The 22512-nt window shown below is 35.7% G+C and overlaps 2 protein-coding genes and 1 long non-coding RNA gene across 5 annotated transcripts; 2 read left to right on the plus strand and 1 right to left on the minus strand.

Annotated features, from left to right (window-relative positions):
- The first annotated feature begins 256 nt into the window (after positions 1–256).
- On the plus strand, positions 257–4703 carry LOC101742246 (huntingtin-interacting protein K). Of its 2 annotated transcripts, XM_004923963.5 has the most exons (3): positions 257–600; positions 1833–1940; positions 2906–4703. In XM_004923963.5, the coding sequence occupies exons 1-3, from the start codon at positions 442–444 to the stop codon at positions 2999–3001; spliced, it is 363 nt and encodes a 120-aa protein (XP_004924020.1). In that variant the 5' UTR covers positions 257–441; the 3' UTR covers positions 3002–4703. The 2 variants fall into 2 exon arrangements, with proteins under 2 accessions (XP_004924020.1, XP_062526081.1); XM_062670097.1 differs by having other exon boundaries at positions 289–600; positions 1833–4389.
- Positions 4193–14661, minus strand: LOC101741905 (uncharacterized). 2 transcript variants are annotated; one of them, XM_004923962.5, is made up of 7 exons: positions 14430–14661; positions 9406–9517; positions 8329–8443; positions 7754–7876; positions 7263–7358; positions 5258–5324; positions 4193–4353 (listed from the first exon to the last, which is right to left on the minus strand). In XM_004923962.5, the coding sequence occupies exons 1-7, from the start codon at positions 14433–14435 to the stop codon at positions 4273–4275; spliced, it is 600 nt and encodes a 199-aa protein (XP_004924019.1). In that variant the 5' UTR covers positions 14436–14661; the 3' UTR covers positions 4193–4272. The 2 variants fall into 2 exon arrangements, with proteins under 2 accessions (XP_004924019.1, XP_004924018.1); XM_004923961.5 differs by having other exon boundaries at positions 9406–9522; positions 14430–14628.
- A 29-nt stretch (positions 14662–14690) lies between these two features.
- LOC134199368 (uncharacterized) lies at positions 14691–15611 on the plus strand. The gene is made up of 2 exons (XR_009973838.1): positions 14691–14944; positions 15049–15611. It is a non-coding gene; the product is annotated as an uncharacterized LOC134199368 (long non-coding RNA).
- The last annotated feature ends 6901 nt before the right edge of the window (positions 15612–22512 follow it).

The raw sequence follows: 22512 nt of genomic DNA on the forward strand, positions 1-22512 counted from the left end.
TGTGTTTGTTGAGATAAAATGAGGAGTTGTTGTCATATATTTATCAAACGTATGATTAGTAAGGTAACATGAGATGTTTTACGTGAGTTTGAGTGCGTTAATCATGATTACTTATAATCCATTTATTGACTAAACCTCAATTAATTATAAATTTTTAGGGGTTGCTGACTGTCCGAAACAAAACATTGAATTTTCTTTTTCTACTATACAAGATCGATTCATTAGCTTATATCAGGAAAAATCGATCATTTGTTCGTAAAAAATCGATCTGAGATCGCTATCCCTACTATAACCTCAACATTTGACAATATTTTATGTGAACTTTCGTGAATCTTGTGAGACATTACGAAAATGCTATAAAAGAAGATTTTGTAGCTTTAAATTTACTTAGAGACTTGATTCTGTGGATAACGGCGAACTTGTAAATATAATAAACTAGAAATGGCAGACGAAGAAATCAATGGTGATACAGATGATATTCAGCATGACAAAGACAAAACTCAAAAGAAAACCGCTAAACATGATAGCGGAGTGGCGGACTTGGAAAAAGTTACTGATTATGCTGAAGAAATGGAAATATCCTCCCAAGACATATCAGGCGTGAGTATTTTTGTTAATGTTAAAAACTTGTTCTTAAATAAGTACCAGGTTTTAAAATGCCTTGAACTATGTGACCAATGCTCTCAAAAATAATTATATACAACATAAATTCATTAAATTTTAAGTAAATTCCTTTCCGGAAGTTTCAACACTAAATAGCAGCACTGCTGATAGTTATTGTTGATATTGAACATGTATTACTGAGCTGCTTGTTTCAACAGTCTAAAGCATTTGTGCAGCTGGCTGAACACGAATGTTCATAAATGGGATTCGTCATGATAATCGCCTTATCGTTGCCGCCGCTGACTGCTCCCCGAATCCTGATCATGCAGGAGCCAGTAACCGTCGACGCCTTCGACACGTCCTTACGGATCCGTCAGATCCAATCATCTTTGCATTAGACGTCTTCAGCTCTAACACTAGGAGTAGGCTTAAGAACCCTGGTAACCAAACTTGTTGGACTCGACAAAGAGGTTGACGTGCAACGGAACCCATGCATCAGCCCGCTGAGTTTCTCGCCGGATCTTCTCAGTGGGCCGCGATTACGATCCGGTAGTATATTCATTCGCGAAGCAATTGCTTTTGAGTTGTTAGGTCTCCTTCAGAGGTGCTTGGGCAGTTGTTAGCAAATCCCACCCCTCCTGGCTGAGCCTTTGCTCGCCCAACTGTCCTGGTAAAACTGGAAAGGCTTTCGGGCCACCATTAATCTTTCAATCATAAAAAAAAGATGGGATTAAAAGTTGACAAAATATTGAAAGCTGTGCCACAAAAATCAGTGCTAGGAGGTGCATTCTGCTCATAAAATACCATTTGCATGGAAATATTTGAGAAAAACCCCAGATTCATTTTTCCAAATGGGTAAAATGCAAAAAAAAGGTAAATGGCATGAAGATTGAAACTTGAGAGTTAAAAAGTGAGGGACTTAAAGTAATGTATTGTTTGTTAGACTAAATTATAAAAATACTGTTATTTAGTTTGAAGCTCTAAGCAATTAATGTTCCTTCTGCAGGTAACTCACTATATTGTCATCTTCACTGTTTCCTGAAATTATTTCTCTATTTTCAGAAAATACTATTTCCATGATATATTCACAAGTACATTTTTTTTAAGGTAGAGATTTAATATTCGGCGAATGTATTATGAATATCAGAAAAACCTTTTTTATTTATTTCTCTTGCTATATTAAAAAAATCCAAAATATGTGATTAAAATAATGTATATTTGAATTCCAGGCACTTTCATTAATTGGAGACCGAAGAAACAAAGAAGCTGCTGAACGTTTAGAGAAAGAACAAGAATTACAAAAAGTTTCAGTCAAAAAAGATGACATAGAGTTAATTGTGAGTAAAAATCTAAATGAAAAGTACAAACAACTTCTATCACATCTAGTAGCTTTCAAAATTTGTTTATGGTTTGAGGTATATAATTATGGAGAAGGAACTGTCTATCTATAGTGCTTATAAAATTCTAATTAATCAAATTTTGATTGAAAGTACTTTTGCATACTTCAAATCACTTTGACTTTAGGTTTTTTTTTTATTGCTTTGATGGATGGACAAGCTCACAGCCCACCTGGTGTTAAGTGGTTACTGGAGCCCATAGACATCTACAACGTAAATGCGCCACCCACCTCGAAAGCTGTTAATTTACTAAAATCTTAGCTGTTAATTTAATAAAATCATTTGCATGTAGATGATGTAGCATACATGGTAGTATGTTCAAGAGCCATACCAAATATGCTCCTTGTTTTGATAAATTAAAAACAATAAATAGAATTATATTGTAATCTTAATAATTTAATATTACCTATTGTAGATCTTTTTGATAACTTGACTTAATTGAAGTATTTAGGTAGGATATTATTATATCACAATTGAGACTCCCTCTGTACTGTAACCATATCAGCACTGATCTTTCTACAATATTCCTTAAGCACATTGATATAAATTACTTTAGATGAGGGTTGAAAAGAATGTACTGGAGGTACCAGCTTAGTTGTGCTCCATAATATTATTGATGTCTATAAGCAATCATAGACACTCACAAGTAGGTGGGCCATATCTATCATAAAAATGGGAATGTCTCAAACCTGATCGTTACATTGACAATGATGGTTGCTGATGGCTGAATAAAAAAATACCCTACAACCTGATCTATAAAAAATATAATGTATTGTCATATTGATGTCCTAGTAACTTAGTATTTGTAACCAAACTGCCTTTTTATGCTGTCAGAATAGAGGTAAAATTTCTAAATTTAACTAGCCTTTAAATATGTCTCTTAAAGCAAGTTTTTTTATTTATAGGTTAAGGAATTGGAAATCTCCAGAACACTGGCAGAGAGAACATTACGGGAACACAGTGGTGATGTAGTTGCAGCACTGACTACACTAACTAACTGATACGGGCATAATTGGCATGCTCACCTCCTAAAACTGTTAAAAATTTATTGTTTAATGAATAGAATTTTGTATTTGCCAAAAAAAAAAACCTTTTTTTATTGCCTCAATGTAACAAATTTGTGGCTTACATTTGACACTACTGCAAATTAAGGAAGCTTTAAAAAGATTGAGAAAAATATTTATTTAAGTCTCAAACAATGGAATCTTGCATTGACCTACCTACTGACATACTGACCTTAATTTTTTGTTAAAATGAATTGATGAGTACAAATATAAAAGAATATAACAAAAGTCATCAAAGAATTCAACAATTCTTTGGCACGAGTTTTACGACCGACCGTCTGCTTGATATCTGCTTGTTGACCTTCCTTGGGAATGCTATCGTTGATATAAGACTGTAAGCCTGAAAAAGTTTCTTAGTCGCCTTTTACGACCCCGATGGGATTTTTCTTTTTTTATGGGGAATTTTTCTAGTGAAATACCTATTCAACAAATGTTCACGATTGACTTCCACTGTGAAGGAATAACATAGTGTAATAAAAATCAAACGGACAAAATTATAATTTGCGTACTTAGTGGTGGTAGGACCTCTTATGAGTCCGCGTGGGTAGAACCACCACTCTGCTTATTACTGCCGTGACGCAGTAATGCGTTTCAGTTTGAAGGGTGGGGCAGCCGCTGTAACTATACTTGAGACCTTAGAACTTATATCTCAAGGCGGATAGCGCATTTACGTCGTAGATGTCTATGGGCTCCAGTAACTACTTAACACCAGGTGGGCCGTAAGCTCGTCTACCCATGTAAGCAAAAAAAAAATGGGTTCGTCCAATTCTAATCTGGGAAGCGCATATCCGCAAAACAACAAAATTACTTGGCTTGGCTGTTGGGGGGTTGTGTGTTGTTAAAAGAAGATGACGTGAACAATTAATTGGGGTATCTATCCTTTTTACTTTTTATGGCTCTGGATGCTGTCGAGCATAATATTATTGTGTCCTATCTGATGTTGAGTGGATACTGACGCTCATCGACATCAGTAATGCGATGGGCATTAGAGACCCAACCGCATAGGAGTCTAATGATGATGATGATGATGATAATAATTTTGATCATTTGTTCTTACATACCAATAATGTCTAATCATATTTAATGAATCCCTTTGAATTCGATTGATTTAAGCTCAAAATGCAATTATTTCGAAAGGTGGCAGATCACTTCAATATATTTAACAAGTATGTACAAATTTTAAAAATCAATTACAATTTTCTTTTCAGTTATATGTGCACTGTATTATGTGTGTTTTCTTCTAACTTCTCTTCTGTGTATGGCGGAGGAGGTATACTACTATCGTGTATCTGAAACAAATAAAAAATTGATAAAATTATTATAATGATGAGAGGTATACAAGTTGCTACTTATTTTGTATTTACTTGCATATTTTTAGTATTTATTTGTATTTAATCGTATGTAAGTCTATCTTATATTGTATTTATTTTTCACATGTGTATATAAGTATATATTTTTATGTAAGTTTATTATGATATAGCACCGTCCAGTTCGCTTATTCCTCTCCCTGCTAGTGTTGCCTGGAAGAGATCGCTTTCATCGATAAGGCCGCCAATTTATGTCACTGACTATTATTTGTTTTAATTGCTCACACTGTACATATGGTGTTAAATAAAGTGATATTATTATTATCTTTAACAAATCTCGGGATTGTCTCTTTGAGATGCTTATGTATCATATCATTGTATCCTTGTATCGTGTAGCAGCTACACTGTAGCCCATGCTAAAATAGCGCAGCTGCGTGATGCCTATAGCTAAAGACTGTTATGACACTGTCACTGATGATGGTCTCGAGCGAGGGTAACCACACCATCATGTGGGCCACATACACGTCTATTGTAGAAGGCGATCTTATTGAAGACACAAAAGGACAAAAATCTGTAATGCAGATATTTTTCCGCCAATTTCTGCCGTGAAGCAGTAATGCGTTTCAGCTTGAAAGGTGGGGCAGCCGTTGTAATTATACTGAGACCTTAGAACTTACATCTGAAGGTGGGTGGCGCATTTGCGTTGTAAATGTCTATGGGCACCAGTAACCACTTAACACCAGGTGGGCTGTGAGCTCGTCTACTCATCTAAGCAATAAAAAAAAATTACCGCGAATTTAGTTTTTTATTAAGTTAGTACATGTATTATTAGTCTGCTTTTATAGTAAAACTGAAGTAACTCTAGCTGATTAATAAGGCTACTTACAAATCCCGAGTTCAGATATGCTATAGCTGGATACACGGCTATATCCGTTGTTGGTGTCCTGGAATACCTGTAATTAAAAACAAAACCTGATTAAAGCAAAAAGTATGATAAACATTATTTATATTTCATAATTACACTCGGACGTGCGTGAAATGGTAACTAACGATTGCGAAATAATATTTTTTAGGACGAAATAGCAATAAACTATTTCTTAATTTTTTTTATTGCTTAGATGGGTGGACTAGCTCACAGACCACCTGGTGTTAAGTGGTTACTGGAGCCCATAGCATCTACAACGTAAATGCGCCACCCACATTGAGATATGAGTTCTAAGGTCTCAGTATAGTCACAACGGCTGCCCCACCCTTCAAACCGAAACGCATTACTGCTTCACGGCAGAAATAGACAGGGCAGTGGTACATACCCGTGCGGACTGACAAGAGTTCCTACCACCAGTAATTACGCAAATTATAATTTTGCGGGTTTGATTTTTATTACACGATGTTATTCCTTCACCGTGGAAGTCAATCGTGAACATTTGTTAAGTACGTATTTCATTAGAAAAATTGGTACCCGTCTGCGGGATTCGAACACCGTTGCATCGCTAGATACGGATGAATGCACCGGACGTCTTATTCTTTAGGCCATATATTTAAACTAAAAAATAACAAAACAAACTACAAATGTGAGGTATTATTACGGATGAATCACATGGAAGCAGTAGTTGTTCAAGAAAGCCGGGGTTGCACCGCCAGATAGAGTGCCATTATTTATATTATCCTCTTACTTTATTTTAAAGCAAAGGCATCTGTCAGACGCCTCCAGCGTTCTTCGAGACCTTTCTCGCGCGTATCTTATTTACTTAACATTACGTGTAATGCAAAATACGTTAGTGAATATATTTTTTGTCAAACATGATGCTTCCAGTGATAATCGCAAAATTTTTCGTGAGCGCTTATAATCATCTATTTAATTTAGCAACGCATTTAATCGAAATCACTACGAATTAAAATGCTTGACACCTGTCTTAATGGCAAAAAAACTCGCTCGTTTTTATTCATAACTTTGTTTCGATCAGGAATACTACTTACTACATGGCATGTTTTCGAATTATAAAGTTGCAATTTTCTTTTTTATTATGATTATAGATATATGCACGACATTTGTTTTCAATGTTCATTAATCTAAATGACTAACTCTCATAAGAGGTTGTCAAAATAGCTGGCTGGGACTGGAAGCGAAAGGCAAGAGATCGAAAAGAGTGGAAAATGGAGTGCATCTCAAAAGACCTACACTCGGCATTGGGTAGATACAGGTTGAAGTAGATAACGTAAATATACCTTATAAAAGATTGTCCAAATGTAGGGACTGGAAGCAAAAGGCAAGAGACCGAAAAGAATGGAGTGCCTATGAAGAGACCTACACTCGGCATTGGGTAGATACGGGTTGAAGTAGATAATGTAAATATACCTCATAAGAGATTGTCCAAATAGCTGGTTGGGACTGTAAGCAAAAGGCAAGAGACCAAAAAGAATGGAGTGCCTATGAAGAGACCTACACTCGGCATTGGGTATATAGGGGTTCAAGTAGATAATGTAAATATACCTCATAAGAGATGGTCAAAATAGCTGGTTGGGACTAGAAGCGAATGGCAAGAGACCGAAAAGAATGGAGTGCCTATGAAGAGACCTACACTCGGCATTGGGTACATAGGGGTTCAAGTAGATAACGTAAATATACCTTATAAAAGATTGTCCAAATGTAGGGACTGGAAGCAAAAGGCAAGAGACCGAAAAGAATGGAGTGCCTATGAAGAGACCTACACTCGGCATTGGGTAGATACGGGTTGAAGTAGATAATGTAAATATACCTCATAAGAGATGGTCAAAATAGCTGGTTGGGACTAGAAGCGAATGGCAAGAGACCGAAAAGAATGCAGTGCATATGAAGAGACCTACACTCGGCATTGGGTACATTGGGGTTCAAGTAGATAATGTAAATATACCTTGGTGGTGCATCCCGTAATCTCTCTTCAACGTACACCTGGAGACTGCCTATCGATAGACGTTGGCTGTTTTGTTCGAATTCGCCCCCAAAAGGCCTGTTTACAATAAAGTGTAAGTACATCATAAAGTAAAAAAGACAATAGTTATTATTTCTTATATTCTAATTATTTTTTCATATATTTTCGATATTCTGTTGTTTCTGTCTTGTTCTCTATGTTATGGAAATCTGGCTTTAACTTGATTTAAAAAAAATCGGTCTGATCAAATAACTAGAGTGAAATATTTGACCTGTATTAAAATTATATTGATATGAATAGTATTGACAGGTTTAATATAAGTAATAATAATAGAGATAAGTTTAGTATTATATAAGGCTTTTTAACCGACTTCAAAAAAAAAGAGGAGGTTCTCAATTCGACTGTATTTGTTTTTTTAATAATCTTAATGTAAAGTATAGATAGATATAAAAGTAAAATCCAGTGATTTTTACCCGATGGTAGTCGCCGCACATAATTTGTAAAGCAGTATGAATGTAGCTATGATTCCGAGAATTAATGCGGATCCCATAACTATTTGCGTCGTTGAAATCAGCAGAATTTGGTCGATGCCGTCTCTTAAAACATAATAGAATGGTTAGTCAATCCCAATAAAATTACAAGCACGTCGAGAAAATGAATTTATTTTACTCCGGAATGGAGGTAACCCTCCTGGGTTTCCAGAGGCCTTTCCAGCTTCACCAGGACAGACGGGCGAGAACGGGCTCAGTCAGGAGAGGAGGAATTTGCTAACAGCTGCCCGAGCGCCTTTGAAGAAGATCGAACAACTCGAGAGCAGTTGCTTTGTGAATGAATCTACTACCGAATCGGAATCGCGGCTCACTGAGTAGATTTGGCAGGAAGCTTAGTGGGCTAATGCTAGAGGCTAGCTTTCACGTCGAACTCTTCGAAGAGTACGGGTGACTGGATGCTTCCACCATTAGCTACCAAAATCTATGTGAGTGCACCTGGTGGATCTATTAGGACGTGGGTCGTCAATGGTAATCTTAAAATCTTAAATACGGCTCACCTACAAACAAAATTCCCATAAGAATCATAGCATTGTTGACATTTTCCTTGCCAACATTGAAGTGTGCCATTTCCATATCTATTACAACAAGGGCCGAAGCATTTTTCTCCTAGGCCTGAAATAAAGTGTAAAATTTAAATATATGATTTGTAGTACAGTAAAAGCTCCTTATTCGTGTTTTCACTATTCGCGGATTAAAAAAATGCGCCCCAATTCTTATGTTCGCGGCTAAAGATTTCTTTATTCGCGAATCTAATCGGTACATATACCTAGACATTGATAAAAAGGATTCTAATATGTAGGTGCAACAACGCGCTTTTCCGTATTCAGGGTTTCTATATTCGCGGCATATTCACGGAGCGTATACCCCTCGAATAAAGAGCTTTTACTCTAGAGTAATTATGTGGTCGTCATTGCCTTTAGGATAAGACGGCCAGCTTAATTGACCATATCCTGTAGGTATATATACATAGATCCCGCGGCGTTCACGTTGTGATGTCTATGCGCTCCGGTAACCATTAAATACTAGGTGGGCAATAAACTCGCTCACGTGTCTACGCAATAGAATATCTATAAAAAAACAACATAATAAAATTATCTTTGTGCTAAGGTAATACATTTTGCATTGTTAGAATAAATCAGTGTAGAGGACAAGAACATTTCGTCAACAATCAACACACTGAGTTACTCGACGGGTCTTCTCAGTGGTACTGCTTTTGCTAGGGCCAGTGTTATAAATTCTCTAAGGTTGAGGCTCACCTACCGGTCCGCGCGAAATTGGAATAGCCCCTTTGGCTACCAACGACTAGGTAGGGAAAAAGTCAACAACTTATTTGCACAAAGCAACTACGCATAGAGGCGGTACTGGGATCATAAAACGTACTAGCGCCAGACAAAAAAATCGGTTGTCTGTAAAGTCGGTTTACTGACGATAGTTGAACGTGACAACGTCATAAGAAAATACGCCTCAGAGCGAGGTAACGGCGCATGAGTCGTGTTTTTTCGTGCGTGCAGCCGGCTCCATCGAATCATAAGACGTTGTCACGTCAAAAAGTATCTGAAAAACTAAACATTTACCTGGACATGGCACACAACGATCATGGAACTGGTTTGGTACGAATCCATCGGCGCAGTAACATTTCCCTTTTATACATTCATATTCGACTCCTATGCAATTTATAGCGAAACACTGTTCTGAAAAGAAGTTTTGAATTAAATAAGTATTATACTAAGCAAGGAGTGAATAAAGAAACATGGGTGTATTTCACACTTTATCCTCTATCCACTTCTATCTCATTCACTCGCTAGCTAAATCGTATCATCTATAGTAATATATAAATCTTTCGTGGTTTTTACGGATTTTCCGTTATAACTACTGAACCATGCATCCGATTGACTTGAAACTTGGTATCCATGTAGAAAATACATGTACTTCATGGATAGGATAATATATATTTGAGTGTTGGACTCCCTACACCAGTTGCGGGGGCGTTAGTGATGAGAATCTTTGTGGGGTGAGAAATAATAATGTTGATTTTAAATGTCCAGCGAAGCGGACGGGTAGGTATAGCTAGTAGTTTATGTTTGTCTTTCTTTATTGAAAGCCACAATTCCAGTGTTATCTCCGTTTCATCTAGTTTCAATTCACAACGGTGCAAAAGCAGGAATAAAATTAATTTTTCAGTGTGTCCACATTAGGCGTAATGCTGTTTACTAAAAAAATATTCATTTGAAGAATAGTAATTTCTGTTTCGTTTTGTTGAGTATTGCAATTAGATTCTTTGAATATTGGATGTACCATACATGAAAACGAACAAACAGATTACATAAACAAAGTTCAGGCTGTGCGGTGTGGTTTAGCACAACCTCATCTCTGTCCGTTGATGTTGCAAAAAGATTCATTGGAGAAAGGGGAGTAGAGTTCTCTGAGTATTATACCAGCATATTGCGATCGCTAGCCGGCGCTTACTGAGGTGGTGCATATTGTAAGAGCACACGGGTAGATACGACCACCCTGGCGATATCTGACGCGATACAGTCTTGCATTCCAATTTGATAGGTGGGACATAATTGTATAATATGATACAATTGAGACTTTGATCTCATATCTCGAGCGTGTTATTCATATTGCATCTTTGTACTTTAGCCCCTTATAGCCCCTTCACATCAGGTGGAGCGCGAGTTCGTTCATCCATATACGTAATAAATAAATACAATATATACATTACGTTTTTCATCACACATGGAAAATATTTAAACAACTTAATAAAATATCCGTATTCGCAAACTGTTCACGATTACGCAAATTTTGCACTATTTTTGTTGAAGTGGGTTGTCGTTATCATTGTCTTCATATTTAATACCGGGTGGGTCTTTTTCTTATCAATGTCAACTAATAAAACCCACTACTAAAATATGTAAATATAAAAAAAAAACCTGTAAATAACAAGTTGTCATTCATACTTCAATTTCATGAATTTAAGAACAATTATTTAAAACTTCGGCATTTAGCATTTAGTGGGAGTGGCCCGATATGTTAGATATACGGTATCTATAAAACAGCATCGACTCATTTAACTGATAGGCGTAAAAGTGCGTAAATTATCGATCGAGGCAATGCATACATATTTTTATATTGTTGTCAACGCAACGAAGATTTCGCGTATTTAACATTTTTTTTGGTTTCTACGAATGGATGTAACAAGTAGGCAGCATTCATTACTCCTGCCCGTTTTACACGTGAAGTATTTCAATAGCGATTATTGTCTTGTTAATTGATGTATCTCGTATACAAAGATGTGTTATTTTGTTCTAAAACGTCTGTAATTTGTCGTTCATCACAGTAAGGCTGATTGGTTGCGAAACTTTTATCTTGCCATTGAACCAAGTCTCTGTTTGTCAAGTGACGGAATAAATGACGAACACAAATGTCGGAATTTAAGGATTTGTTACTATGTTTAGTTAAGTAATAAAACAAATGGTATTTATTCCTTTGTTTCTTTACAATATGCATATTCTTGAAAATTAAAGTGCCTTTGAAAGAACCTTTAGTAGAGACAAGAAATAATTGCAGAATACCTAGGATTTCCGTTTCTTATTAGATTTATATTTCATCAAGCGGGATTTTTATTGTTAAATCGATCCGAATTCCAGTTGTTGTTAGTATAATCGTGGTTTCTTTTATTTCTTAAGAAGTGTCGCTATAATCCAAAATACTTTAGGTAACTGAAATTTTTTCGAAGACAGAATCTTAAATCCAGCCCCACCCAGGCCGAACCCATAGAGGTCTTCGAGTTCTGTTATCCGGTTATTGTAATATTCTCAGTTTGATTTCAGTCATGATTCGAAGAGAATTTATATCTTAGGCGAACTGGTGGCTGGGCGTGTTTTACGTCCCGGGTTGGCATAATCGATCTGCCGATCACTGCCGCAAAGCAATCTTGTGTTTTAGTTTTATTTTTAGGGTACAAAAGTAATCTTTATTGCATTGCAAGTTATATACGTTCCACACGTAACATAGTGGGCGTTGACTTGGTTGTGTGATAAATCAGACCATGTCAGCTGATATTCGCGAACGAAATAATAATACAGTGAATTATTTTGGTAGATATACCAAGATTCGATAGTGATCCTCTAAAATTATAGCTTATCGTATTTTGGTAAGATAATATAAATGTATCGCCAGACAAACAAAACGTCATCGGATTTGAATATTAGCCTGTTTCGAAAACAATTTTATTAGTGCCGCAGTCGTACATATGTACTTATGTTTTTAATTAGGTAATGTTTCCTTAATAGATACCTCGTATCTACGTAATAATTAAATAAGTAATCCGTTGCTAGATTGATCAATATTAATTAAGAGATATAGTTTGTTAACCCGTTTTAGAAGCTCTATGGCAACACATGCGGGCTATCTTGCTTCTGATATTTTTCAGGCTTCCAAGATTGAGTGATACGTATGTGATAATAATTGCGTTGAGCATAATAAATTAGTTGGGAAGCAACACTATGTAACTAGAGATTTTGCATTAGAAGTTTGTTAAATCTTATTATATCCCAGGGGCTCCCTAACTTATTTTGTCTACTGCCCACTTTGAGAATAATTTATTTTTTCCGCCCCCATTTTTTCACCCACTATAAACCATTATAGCGAGAGCTCAGTCGGTGTCCTCCAAGATGAAATTACAAATCGCCTTCTAAGCCTTCTACACAACGCCCCCTTTTTTTTTCTGGGTCTCTTACCGACCCTCCCTTTAGGCCTGCAGTGCCCACGAGGGGGCGTTATCGCCCACTTTGGGAATGGCTGCCCTATCCATTCTGTAGGTCGCAACTGCTGCCATCACAACAAAGTAGTAAAAACGGTTGGACAATATTTGTGCATAGGTTTAATGAGATTATGAAAAAGTGTTGTAAAGTCTCTCTTACTTTTAACACTATGATAGATAGAACAAAGCGGTTATGATTCGCTGCAAGCAATTGTTGTTATTGTTAAATATTTACTATTATACACTTCTATCAGCTATAAAATGAATTAACTGATTAGAATGATTCGCTACAGGCGATTGTTCTTATTGTTGATACTTACTATTGTACACTTCTATTTTCCATAAAATAGTTTTCACCGATTTATCTTGCTTTGTATAAGAAAACTTATGTACGAGCTAATTTTTCCTATTGTATATACTTTTTAACTTATTTTAATTACATGCACAAAAAGTATGAATTAAGTAAATAAAAATGAATAAACCTCTTTATTTTGCATTTATAAACGATAAACCTAATGAAATTGCCTTAATCGTTTCCCGTCAGGACTATTACAACATCTCTTATTACAATGATTATTAGAAATTCATTCAATGAGATATAGCGGATTTAGAATAGGTAACATACCTTGCATAGATGCGCCGTGGTAAAATTTACGAATAAGTGCATTTTTAATACGCTTTTATTAGCTTCAGACGTATGTATGTATGTACGTTTGTTTGTAACGGAATCTTTGAACATGATTTTGATCCCCTTCAAAACGTCTGATTGACTCCAAAGTTGGTATACTATTAGGGACCGATGACAATTCAATATTTAAAAAAAATTGATAACAATTGAAATTCAACTAAAAAATGAAATATAAATAATAGTTTAAAAAACTAACAAAACACGCTTTTATAGAAAATCCAACAAAAAATAGAAAATAAATTTTAATTAAAAATAGTGTAAGAAAAAATGATTTTATTGTAAAAAAGCGTGGGGTGCATGGTATAAGTAGTTATAAATATTTTATGAGCGATGTATTTTGTTAGTTTTTTAAACTATTATTTATTTATTACGGCGTCAATGGTTCGACATATCCGAACATTCCCGAACTTGCTGGACGACTAGACATGTTAGTAGCCAATCTTTGGCAATGTGGACATATAGCGTAGTTTTTGTTGATGGGAGTCCATTCAATTATGAAGTTTGAATTCCATACACAATTTGCCGTTTGATCTTAACTTGCTCCCGATTGAATACACCCATAATACAAAATGATGGAGATAGTAGATAGGTGTTAGGTAAAACTGGGACTTGATTACCTGAACTCATTAAATCGACTCCGCTGAATTCAAAACACTTATTTACTGTAGGATTTTTATCTCAAACATTTTCAATTATTAACAATGTTATGAAACCACTTCATGTGGGTACTATTTATGTTGTTTGAATACCGCAAAAAAAACATAGAATTACTAATCTAATAATGAGTGTTTAATAGTGATATATTAAAAACCTAGATGCACCCATAACACCTTGCTTTTTAAAGGATTTAGCAGCTTAGGTGTAACTATTTTCCTGATGTTGGACTGGTTCATTGTGGATGACAGAAAAACAAAAACTTCTAAAAAGGACCATTCATTTTAAGTCACAAATGTGCACGATGCTGACGAAATTGTCCGAAAATAATACATTCTATTTTTATTTGATGTTTGTTAGTAGTAAAACTAACTGTGTCGTGAATAACTAATAGTAACGGAGATAGACCATAGACTAATGGGAATGGATTAAAAACATATAAGATCACGAGATAGAAAGATGGTGTGAATAGTTTTTAGCACATAAAATACCTTCATAGTCACTGACAGACTCGGCGCACGCGAACACAAAAAAACAAGCGAACGTGATCCACTTTTGCATTTTACGATTTCAAAACTTATTTTCGAACAGTGTCACATATTGTACTTAACAGATTCGCATCATGGAAACGTATGGAGTGTTATAAAAGCGGAGACATATTTCATACAAATACATATAAGGCACGGTGATACGTTATCTGGAGATCTGCGCGTTGTTCCGATATAAATATGTTTATCAGGTCTAACGTCACTCATTAGGCTGTCGTTATGATTGGCACTCCGAGCAGCGGAGATTTACATACATTGGCCTTCGTGATGCCGTATGATGGCACTGTACTCGTTCTGAACATTTTCAGAATAAAACGCCGTTTTTTATTCCTTTGTGTATTCATGCAATTGAAATTCATTCGTTTCCTAAGTCAGTCGTTTTTTGCAAAACAAAATCAGAATGATGATAATTACCATAATTTATTAATTAATTTGAACCACCCTAAGTTTCGGTTTGGGTGCGTTACATTGATATGTGTTTCCAAAGAAAATTATTATTATACCTACATGTTTATAATTACGTATGTCAAATTATTACCTACGTCATATTTTTCTGTTTCAGTTTTTCGACTATATATTACATATGTTGAGGATAAGATTTTCTCCATATTTATCTACCAGTAGCCTCGAGGGACTATTCTGGTTTCACTATAAGTGGTCGGTGAATTCACGGGGCTCATCCTGAGTTCAAGGAAGAAAATAGTATCATTTATTTATTACTGTTCAATGGCGTGATATGTTGTTGTTCAATAAGATGATTGGATTGAAATGTGGTTTTATAACTACGAGACACAAATCGTCGAAGACCTCATTTATGCCATTTGAATCATAGCTTTGGAGCAAAAATTGACTTGACGATAACATCTTTCGGTTTGAAATCGCAATATACGCCCCAACGCCGCGACGTTCTAATCTTTCATTGTAGTCTTTCGTAAACATAAGCGAGGTCCGTATTTACTTTGGTTTTGTTATATAGTTTAATACTTTGTTTTTTCCTTTAATTTTGTCTTGATACAACTATGGTACAAGTACATTGTATAATTACTATGTGGTAGCAACGTCACGCATTTGTATTAAAATTATAAATCTGTTACTTATATGTAATAATATATCTATTTGTAATAACGCTAGTATTTCCTTTGTTTTTTGTACTGTTTAAAAAACGCATCTTTGCCGAAGATTAATGGTGTCGATAAGTGACTCGCGATTTTCAATATAAACTTCTACTTATAACTCGACTATTAGTTTTCTGGTATCTTAAGCGGAAGAACCCTTTGCGTAAGCGTTAGAATCAAATATTTCAATAGCATTAATAAACATATTCACATTAGAAATCTGTCCTCGTGGTTTTAAAGATAAGGTGCCCGGTGCATTTGTATCAAGTGATGCGACTGCTTGAGACGCGAATCCCGGAGGCAGGTACAAATTTCTATTAATGTTTTTTTATGAAATTATGAAATAATGAAATACATAGGTACTGAAACCATGAGTCACGGATGACTTCGACGATGAAGAAATAACATCATGTAATAGAAATTAAATCTGTAAAAACCATAATTTACGTAATTGCTGATGGTAGGGCGTCTTTTGAGACTCCAAGGATAGGTACTACCACTCCACCTATCTCTGCCTTGGTGCAGTAATGAATTTTGGTTTGAAGGGTAGGCTGTCGGTTAACTATAAAACTGGGACTTAGAACTCGTCTCAAGGAGGGTTGTGCCATTTCCGTTGTTGATGTCTATCGGCTCCGATGAGTCCATTTAGAACTTCTGATTCGGAAACTACAAACCTCTATGTGAAGGTGTAACGATCTTTTTTTTATTTTTTATTGCTTAGATGGGTGGATGAGCTCACAGCCCACCTGGTGTTAAGTGGTTACTGGAGCCCATAGACATCTACAACGTAAATGCACCACCCACCTAGAGATATAAGTTCTAAGGTCTCAGTATAGTTACAACGGCTACCCCACCCTTCGAACTGAAACGCATTACTGCTTCACGGCGGAAATAGGCGTGGTGGTGGTACCTACCCGTGCGGACTCCCAAGAGGTCCTACCACCAGTGATTACGCAAATTATAATTTTGCGGGATTGATTTTTATTACACGATGTTATTCCTTCACCGTGGAGGTCAATCGTGAACATTTGTTAAGTACCTACGTATTTCATCAGAAAAATTGGTACCCGCCTGAAATTCGAAAACCGGTACATCGCTACATACGAATGCACCGGACGTCTTATCCTTTAGGCCACGACGACGATCAAAATTCTCCCTATTAAATTTATTTTTTCAATTATTCTTCTCTAACAGACGGCTACTATTCCATAGGCATCACAACGTGAATGCTCCCGTCCACCTTATGTTATGCGATCGAAGCCTCAATTGTATTATGCATAAAATTAAATAAATTCTATAAAAATGAAAATCTAATCATAATTAATTTAATTTTTTGTAGAATTTATCTATATTATCTATATTAATATTATAAAGAGGAAAGGTTTGTTTGTTTGTTTGTATTGAATAAGCTCCGAAACTACTGACACGATTTGAAAAATTCTTTCACTGTTTGGAAGCTACACTATTCCCGAGTGACATAGGATGTAATATTTTTTGAAAAAAATTAGGGATCCTTACTAAAACTACAATAATGTAACCCAAGGTGTAAAAAAATTACCTAAAATATTCTTTACATCGCGTGCCCTGCGAAAACTATTGATGATGGAATAAAATAATGTACTACGACTTTGTAGAACACATTATTATTTACAAAAAGTGTCGCGACAGCATATGTCTAACTATTATAGTTATGCTGCAATAAGAGTTTCTTTATTTAAAAAAATAAAACAGCGTCAAATATAGTTGAAAATTTTGTTAAAGACCCGAGCGGAGCCGGAGCGGGCCGCTAGTTTGTAATAAAAATATATTATCATTATTGACGAAACAATATTATCACACATATGTATCGTGTCATGGTACATGTATCCTTGACAGTTTGCAAAAAAATTACAGTTACCATTGAAAAGCGTTTTGTTTGTTAATTCGTGCTCAATGCATCCCGGGCGTCAAATATCCGATTGAAATTATAACATCTGTCAATGCTGAATTGTAGAATATTCCTATCATACACATCAACGTGCGAATCGCGTGTCTCCAGAGTCAACAGATACTTAGGTTGTGTTATTCCTATACGATATTTGAAAGACTTGATAGTGAATTAGATATTATACTATTCAATCAATCCTGCAAAGTTGATAGGTCATCAACCCGCATGCGGAAATAAACAAAGGAATAAAAAAAAAACGTTTCTACATCTGATAAGTGGCTGAATATCATAAACCAATGAAGTGATACGCTTTGAAACATTTGATGGAGTAATCTTTTTTAATGCGATAAGATTTTTTGAACTATTGAAATAAATAGTGACTTTTATTGATTTATGCGATTGATAATATCTTTTTTAGGTTGCTTTATTATGTTTTCCACCAGTGGTGACTCATCAGCTACATAACATTGCTAAATTAGACGGGTCGTTAAACCAGACGCACGTTTTGCGGCAAAAAATAAGCATGATACTTGCGTGCGGGCCCACAATATGTCCTATCACCAGCAATAGAGAAAATTTGTCAGGTTTTATTTTTACTACACGACTACACGATGCTATTTCTTCATCGTGGAAATCATTTGTTAAGTGCATAACTTATCCTTAGAAAAAACCTATCTGCGGGTCATAGGACATAATCGCTTCATATAGATACGCCGGGCAAAATTATTCCTTTTAACGGGATAATTCATTGGTACTACACGGTTTTATTATTGATTACTAGGCCACCATTGTTACTACATTGTTACCCTTTAAAAAAATTAAAAGAAGAATGTATTTTTATTTTATACTAGCTGAACCCGGCAGACTTCGTAGTGCCTCAATTGATAGATAAAAGACCTAAACTTTTGAATAAAATAAACTTAAAACAAACAAAAGGAATCCCTCCGACGGGGGACACATGAAAGGAAAAACAAAATTGTTATTTTTATTTAATTCCAAGCATTTTCATATTTATCTACCTTTTAAACCTTCTCTGGACTTTCACAAAAAATTCAAGACCAAAATTAGCCAAATCGGTCCAGCCGTTCTCGAGTTTTAGCGACACTAACGAATAGCAATTCATTTTTATATATATAGATTTTATATTTTTAATTATGGCAAAAAATATTTTTTTGTGGGGCATTTGTTCCGGAAATATGCCGCGAATACAGAAACCGTTGGTACCTATGTAATTAAAGGGCATATATTCAAAGGGTCTAAAATAAAATCAATATAAATAAACAAAATTTATTGAGAAATTCGCAAGAAAATCAGCTTCACAGCTTTAGCCAAAGGTTTTCTTTTTATTGCTAAATGGTTGGACGAGCTTACAGCCCCACCTGTACTGTTTAAAGAATTAAGTATTTTTTTCTTGTTATTCCATTTTTAAAATGCCTTTAAAGTCAGAATCATATTAAGCATTAATAATTATTTGCCTCTTAAAAATAAGGGTCGTTTCCATAGATGGATCAATTTTCATGAAGAAATTACAATCACAATTCAAGGGCTCATAAGAGTTTACACAAATAGCAAATTCGTGCCTATTTTTGGCCCGAAGCTAGTTCTGCGTTCCAGTTTCAAGAGTGGGACAGCCGATTGTAGTTTCAAAACGAGTGATGACATTCACGTTGTAATATCTACGGGTCCTGGTAACCACAAAGCTCATCTGCGTCTCGACGTCGAAATAAACCGTTTTTTTTCTAATAAAAATGTAGGTAAGAAAGTCGTATAACTGCTATCTGATAAAGTAGGAAGTATTTAAAGTGGCAGTAACCTGTCATAGTAGGATAGTGTCTAGAGAGATCTTTTAAAAATTACCTACGATTAGATAGATTACGATTGTTTAGATATTTTCGACAATCAGATTGGTTATTACGGCTTAGGTACTCACGTTACTTCAATTTTATCTGCTAAATCATCTACACGTTATATTGACGTGTACAAAAAACGGTTGGCACGTGAATTAGGGAAATACTTTACCATTCATTTTTTCAAGAGGACAATGAGATTTACTTGTCCTTTAGGACTCTTTTTCGAAACTCATATGAGGCACATCTACTGTGTTACCAATAAAATGATTAGAACATATTGAACACGATGAATAGGGTATATTAGTTCAAAAACATTGTTTGTATTTCTGTTATTCAAACCATTGCAATGGATTAATATTTCTGTTCACAGGGTCTCAAATAAAATCATTTTAAAACTAAACAAGCTTTAACGATCTCCTAGTATGATAGGACAACTTAAGTGTTACATTTATATCATGATCAGTCAGCTATGCCCGAGAAGTTTTAATTAAAAAGTACGCGTGTTAACATTGATGTCAGAGGCAAACACAGCCGTGATGAAGGTAGCCAACTCCAATGGATTCTGTTTAGGAAGCTCGTTTATATGGATTACGCTGACATCTCAATTTGAGCTCAAATACCGGTATTTTATCTTGTTACAAACGTTTTGAGGGTATCCATTAAAATTATAATTTGTTCCGTTCGAAACAATATTTTATTCAAATGTATTATGGTGGCTATTTGTAATATTTATCATATTTATTGTTTCGACATGATTAATTTTGTTTCCTTCTAAGTGGCAAAGCGATTAATGTTATTCCGACTATTAATTTTTACTTCTTTTATCAATACATATTATATATACCAAAAAGTGGGTGGGCCAAAAGAAGTCATCCGATGTTGTTTGGCTCTCATTTTTTTTCTTAATGAAAAACTTCGATTCTGTTTTTTGATTATGTTTATGTGAACCTTTAGAATTTTATTGGTCAAGTCAAGAAAATGATATCGGCCAAATGGGCGCCGTCACAATTGATTGCATTACGGGCTCGTTTTATGGCATTTTTCATCACTTCGGCAAGAACTTCGGGCGACAGATTCTCGCACTCGTCTCGAATGTTGTTCTTGAGGGTCTCGAGCTTGCCCGTAAGCCCGGGACTTCAAAAAACCCACAAAAAAGTCTGGAACGGTTAAGTCGGGTGATCTTGCAGGTCAGTGCAAATCGCCAAAATGAGAGATGAGGCGACCCGGGAACGCTGCCTTCAGAATATCGGTTGTGGCTCGCGCAGTGTGTGCCATTGCTCTGTCCTGTTGACCACATGACCTCCAGTCCTAATTGGCCCTATAGCACGCCCCGTCCATTGTGGTCGAATGACCATCGGCGTTCTCGAAAAAAAAAATCCACGATGACTCCTCCAACGTGAACAGCGCTCCATGCAGTCACTTTGAGCGGGTGTAATGGCTTCTCGTGCATCATACGTGGATTTTCTGTGCCTCAGAAGCGATAGTTCAGCTTGTTTACGTACCCGCTGAGGTGGATATGAGCCTCATCGCTCAATATGATTTTGGTCGAAAAATCGTCCACTTTGTCCTCGAGATTGAGGATGGCTTGGGCGTAGGTTACACGTGTTTGGCGGTCGACAACCAGCAGCTGATGCACGGACTGGACTTTGTACAGGAACATGCGCAGGTCTTTGACCAAGCCTTCGCCTTAGGGACGACTGGCTAATGACTAATTGCGAGGCACGAATTGTTACGCAAAAAAATAGACGCGATTATTCTGCATTCTTGGGGAGTGTATAGCTCCATGGGTTGTTCACTTGTATTCTACACCTGTCTAGTCCACAAATGTCAAAACAGATTTGACATTAGCGGCCATTTTCAAAAATAAGAGCATCTTCCAACAGGGTGATTTCTTTTGGCCCACCTTGTACTTTAACGGTTCACCGCCTTGGCTCTGTCCCTGGCATTATTGCGACAATAAGGCAATAAAAATATATTTGATGTTAGTGTTAAAGGATGCATGTATCTTAAAGGTAGTTCGTACTATTAAATAGATGCCATTACATTCTCCAATGATTATCATTCCATTAGGTTATCTGAAAGCGTTCATTGCTGGCGATAAGCCCACCCTTGTATTTGCTTTGTTTATCATTGTTGTAATGCACACATCATAGAATCCAGTGGAATTTAAAGACATATATATGTTCATTATAATGAATTAGCACTATGGTTTACAAATCTATGTTTTCTAATAAACCTATTTGCATCTAACCTTTAATGGTAGTGTGCCGAAAAGTTATTGCGCTCAGGTAGAAACCGCCAACCTGCCTATTTCTGACGCGTGGTTACGCGTTAGCTCGACCTCACCTATATACAAGTATATAAAATGAATTGCTGTTCGTTAGTCTCGTTAAAACTCGAGAACGGCTGGACCGATTTGGCTAATTTTGGTCTTGAATTATTTGTGGAAGTCCAGAGAAGGTTTAAGAGGTAGATAAATATGAAAATGCTCGGAATTAAATAAAAATAACAATTTTGTTTTTCCTTTGATGTGTCTCCCGTCGGACGGATTCCTTTTGTTTGTTTTAAGTTTATTTTATTAAATACAAAACTTTAGGTTTTTTATTTATCGATTGAGGCACTACGAAGTCTGCCGGGTCAGCTAGTCTATACTAATATTATAAAGAGGAAAGATTTGTTTGTTTGTATTGAATAGGCTCCGAATCTACTGAACCGATTTGAAAATTTTTTTCACTGTTTGGAAGCTACACTATCCCCGAGTGACATAGGCTATATTCTTTTTTTTAATTAGGGATTCTTACTAAAACTCCAATAATGTTACGAAAATTAGACAAATAATAATATAAAAATAATAAAAATGTAGATAAAAACAAATATTATTTAAATGAAAATAAAAGTTCATTAAAATAATGAAAATTATTCAAACAAATTTTACATTTTCCATTGTTAGAAACCTGACGCAAATTTAATGTGTGTGTATTATAATTTTTTTATTTGAAATTTTTGTTAAAGACCCGAGCGAAGACGGAGCGGGCCGCTAGTATCATATAAAGGTTTTAAGGCAGCATTCAAATATGTATGGGCTTGAATGTGGATCCATCCATAACGTTTCAAAATAACAATAGAACCAACAA

Source organism: Bombyx mori, chromosome 9 (assembly GCF_030269925.1).
Source record: "Bombyx mori chromosome 9, ASM3026992v2".
Lineage (NCBI taxonomy): Eukaryota > Metazoa > Arthropoda > Insecta > Lepidoptera > Bombycidae > Bombyx > Bombyx mori.

Excerpts from the sequence above, each read along its gene's own strand:
- LOC101742246 (XM_062670097.1), top strand. The coding sequence starts at position 442 with ATGGCAGACGAAGAAATCAATGGTGATACAGATGATATTCAGCATGAC. Across the intron at positions 601-1,832 it reads CCTCCCAAGACATATCAGGC|GCACTTTCATTAATTGGAGA; the intron begins GTGAGTATTTTT and ends TTTGAATTCCAG.
- LOC101741905 (XM_004923961.5), bottom strand. The coding sequence starts at position 14,499 with ATGCAAAAGTGGATCACGTTCGCTTGTTTTTTTGTGTTCGCGTGCGCC. Across the intron at positions 9,523-14,429 it reads GTCTGTCAGTGACTATGAAG|AACAGTGTTTCGCTATAAAT; the intron begins GTATTTTATGTG and ends ACTTCTTTTCAG. Across the intron at positions 7,877-8,328 it reads TATGGGAATTTTGTTTGTAG|AGACGGCATCGACCAAATTC; the intron begins GTGAGCCGTATT and ends TTATGTTTTAAG.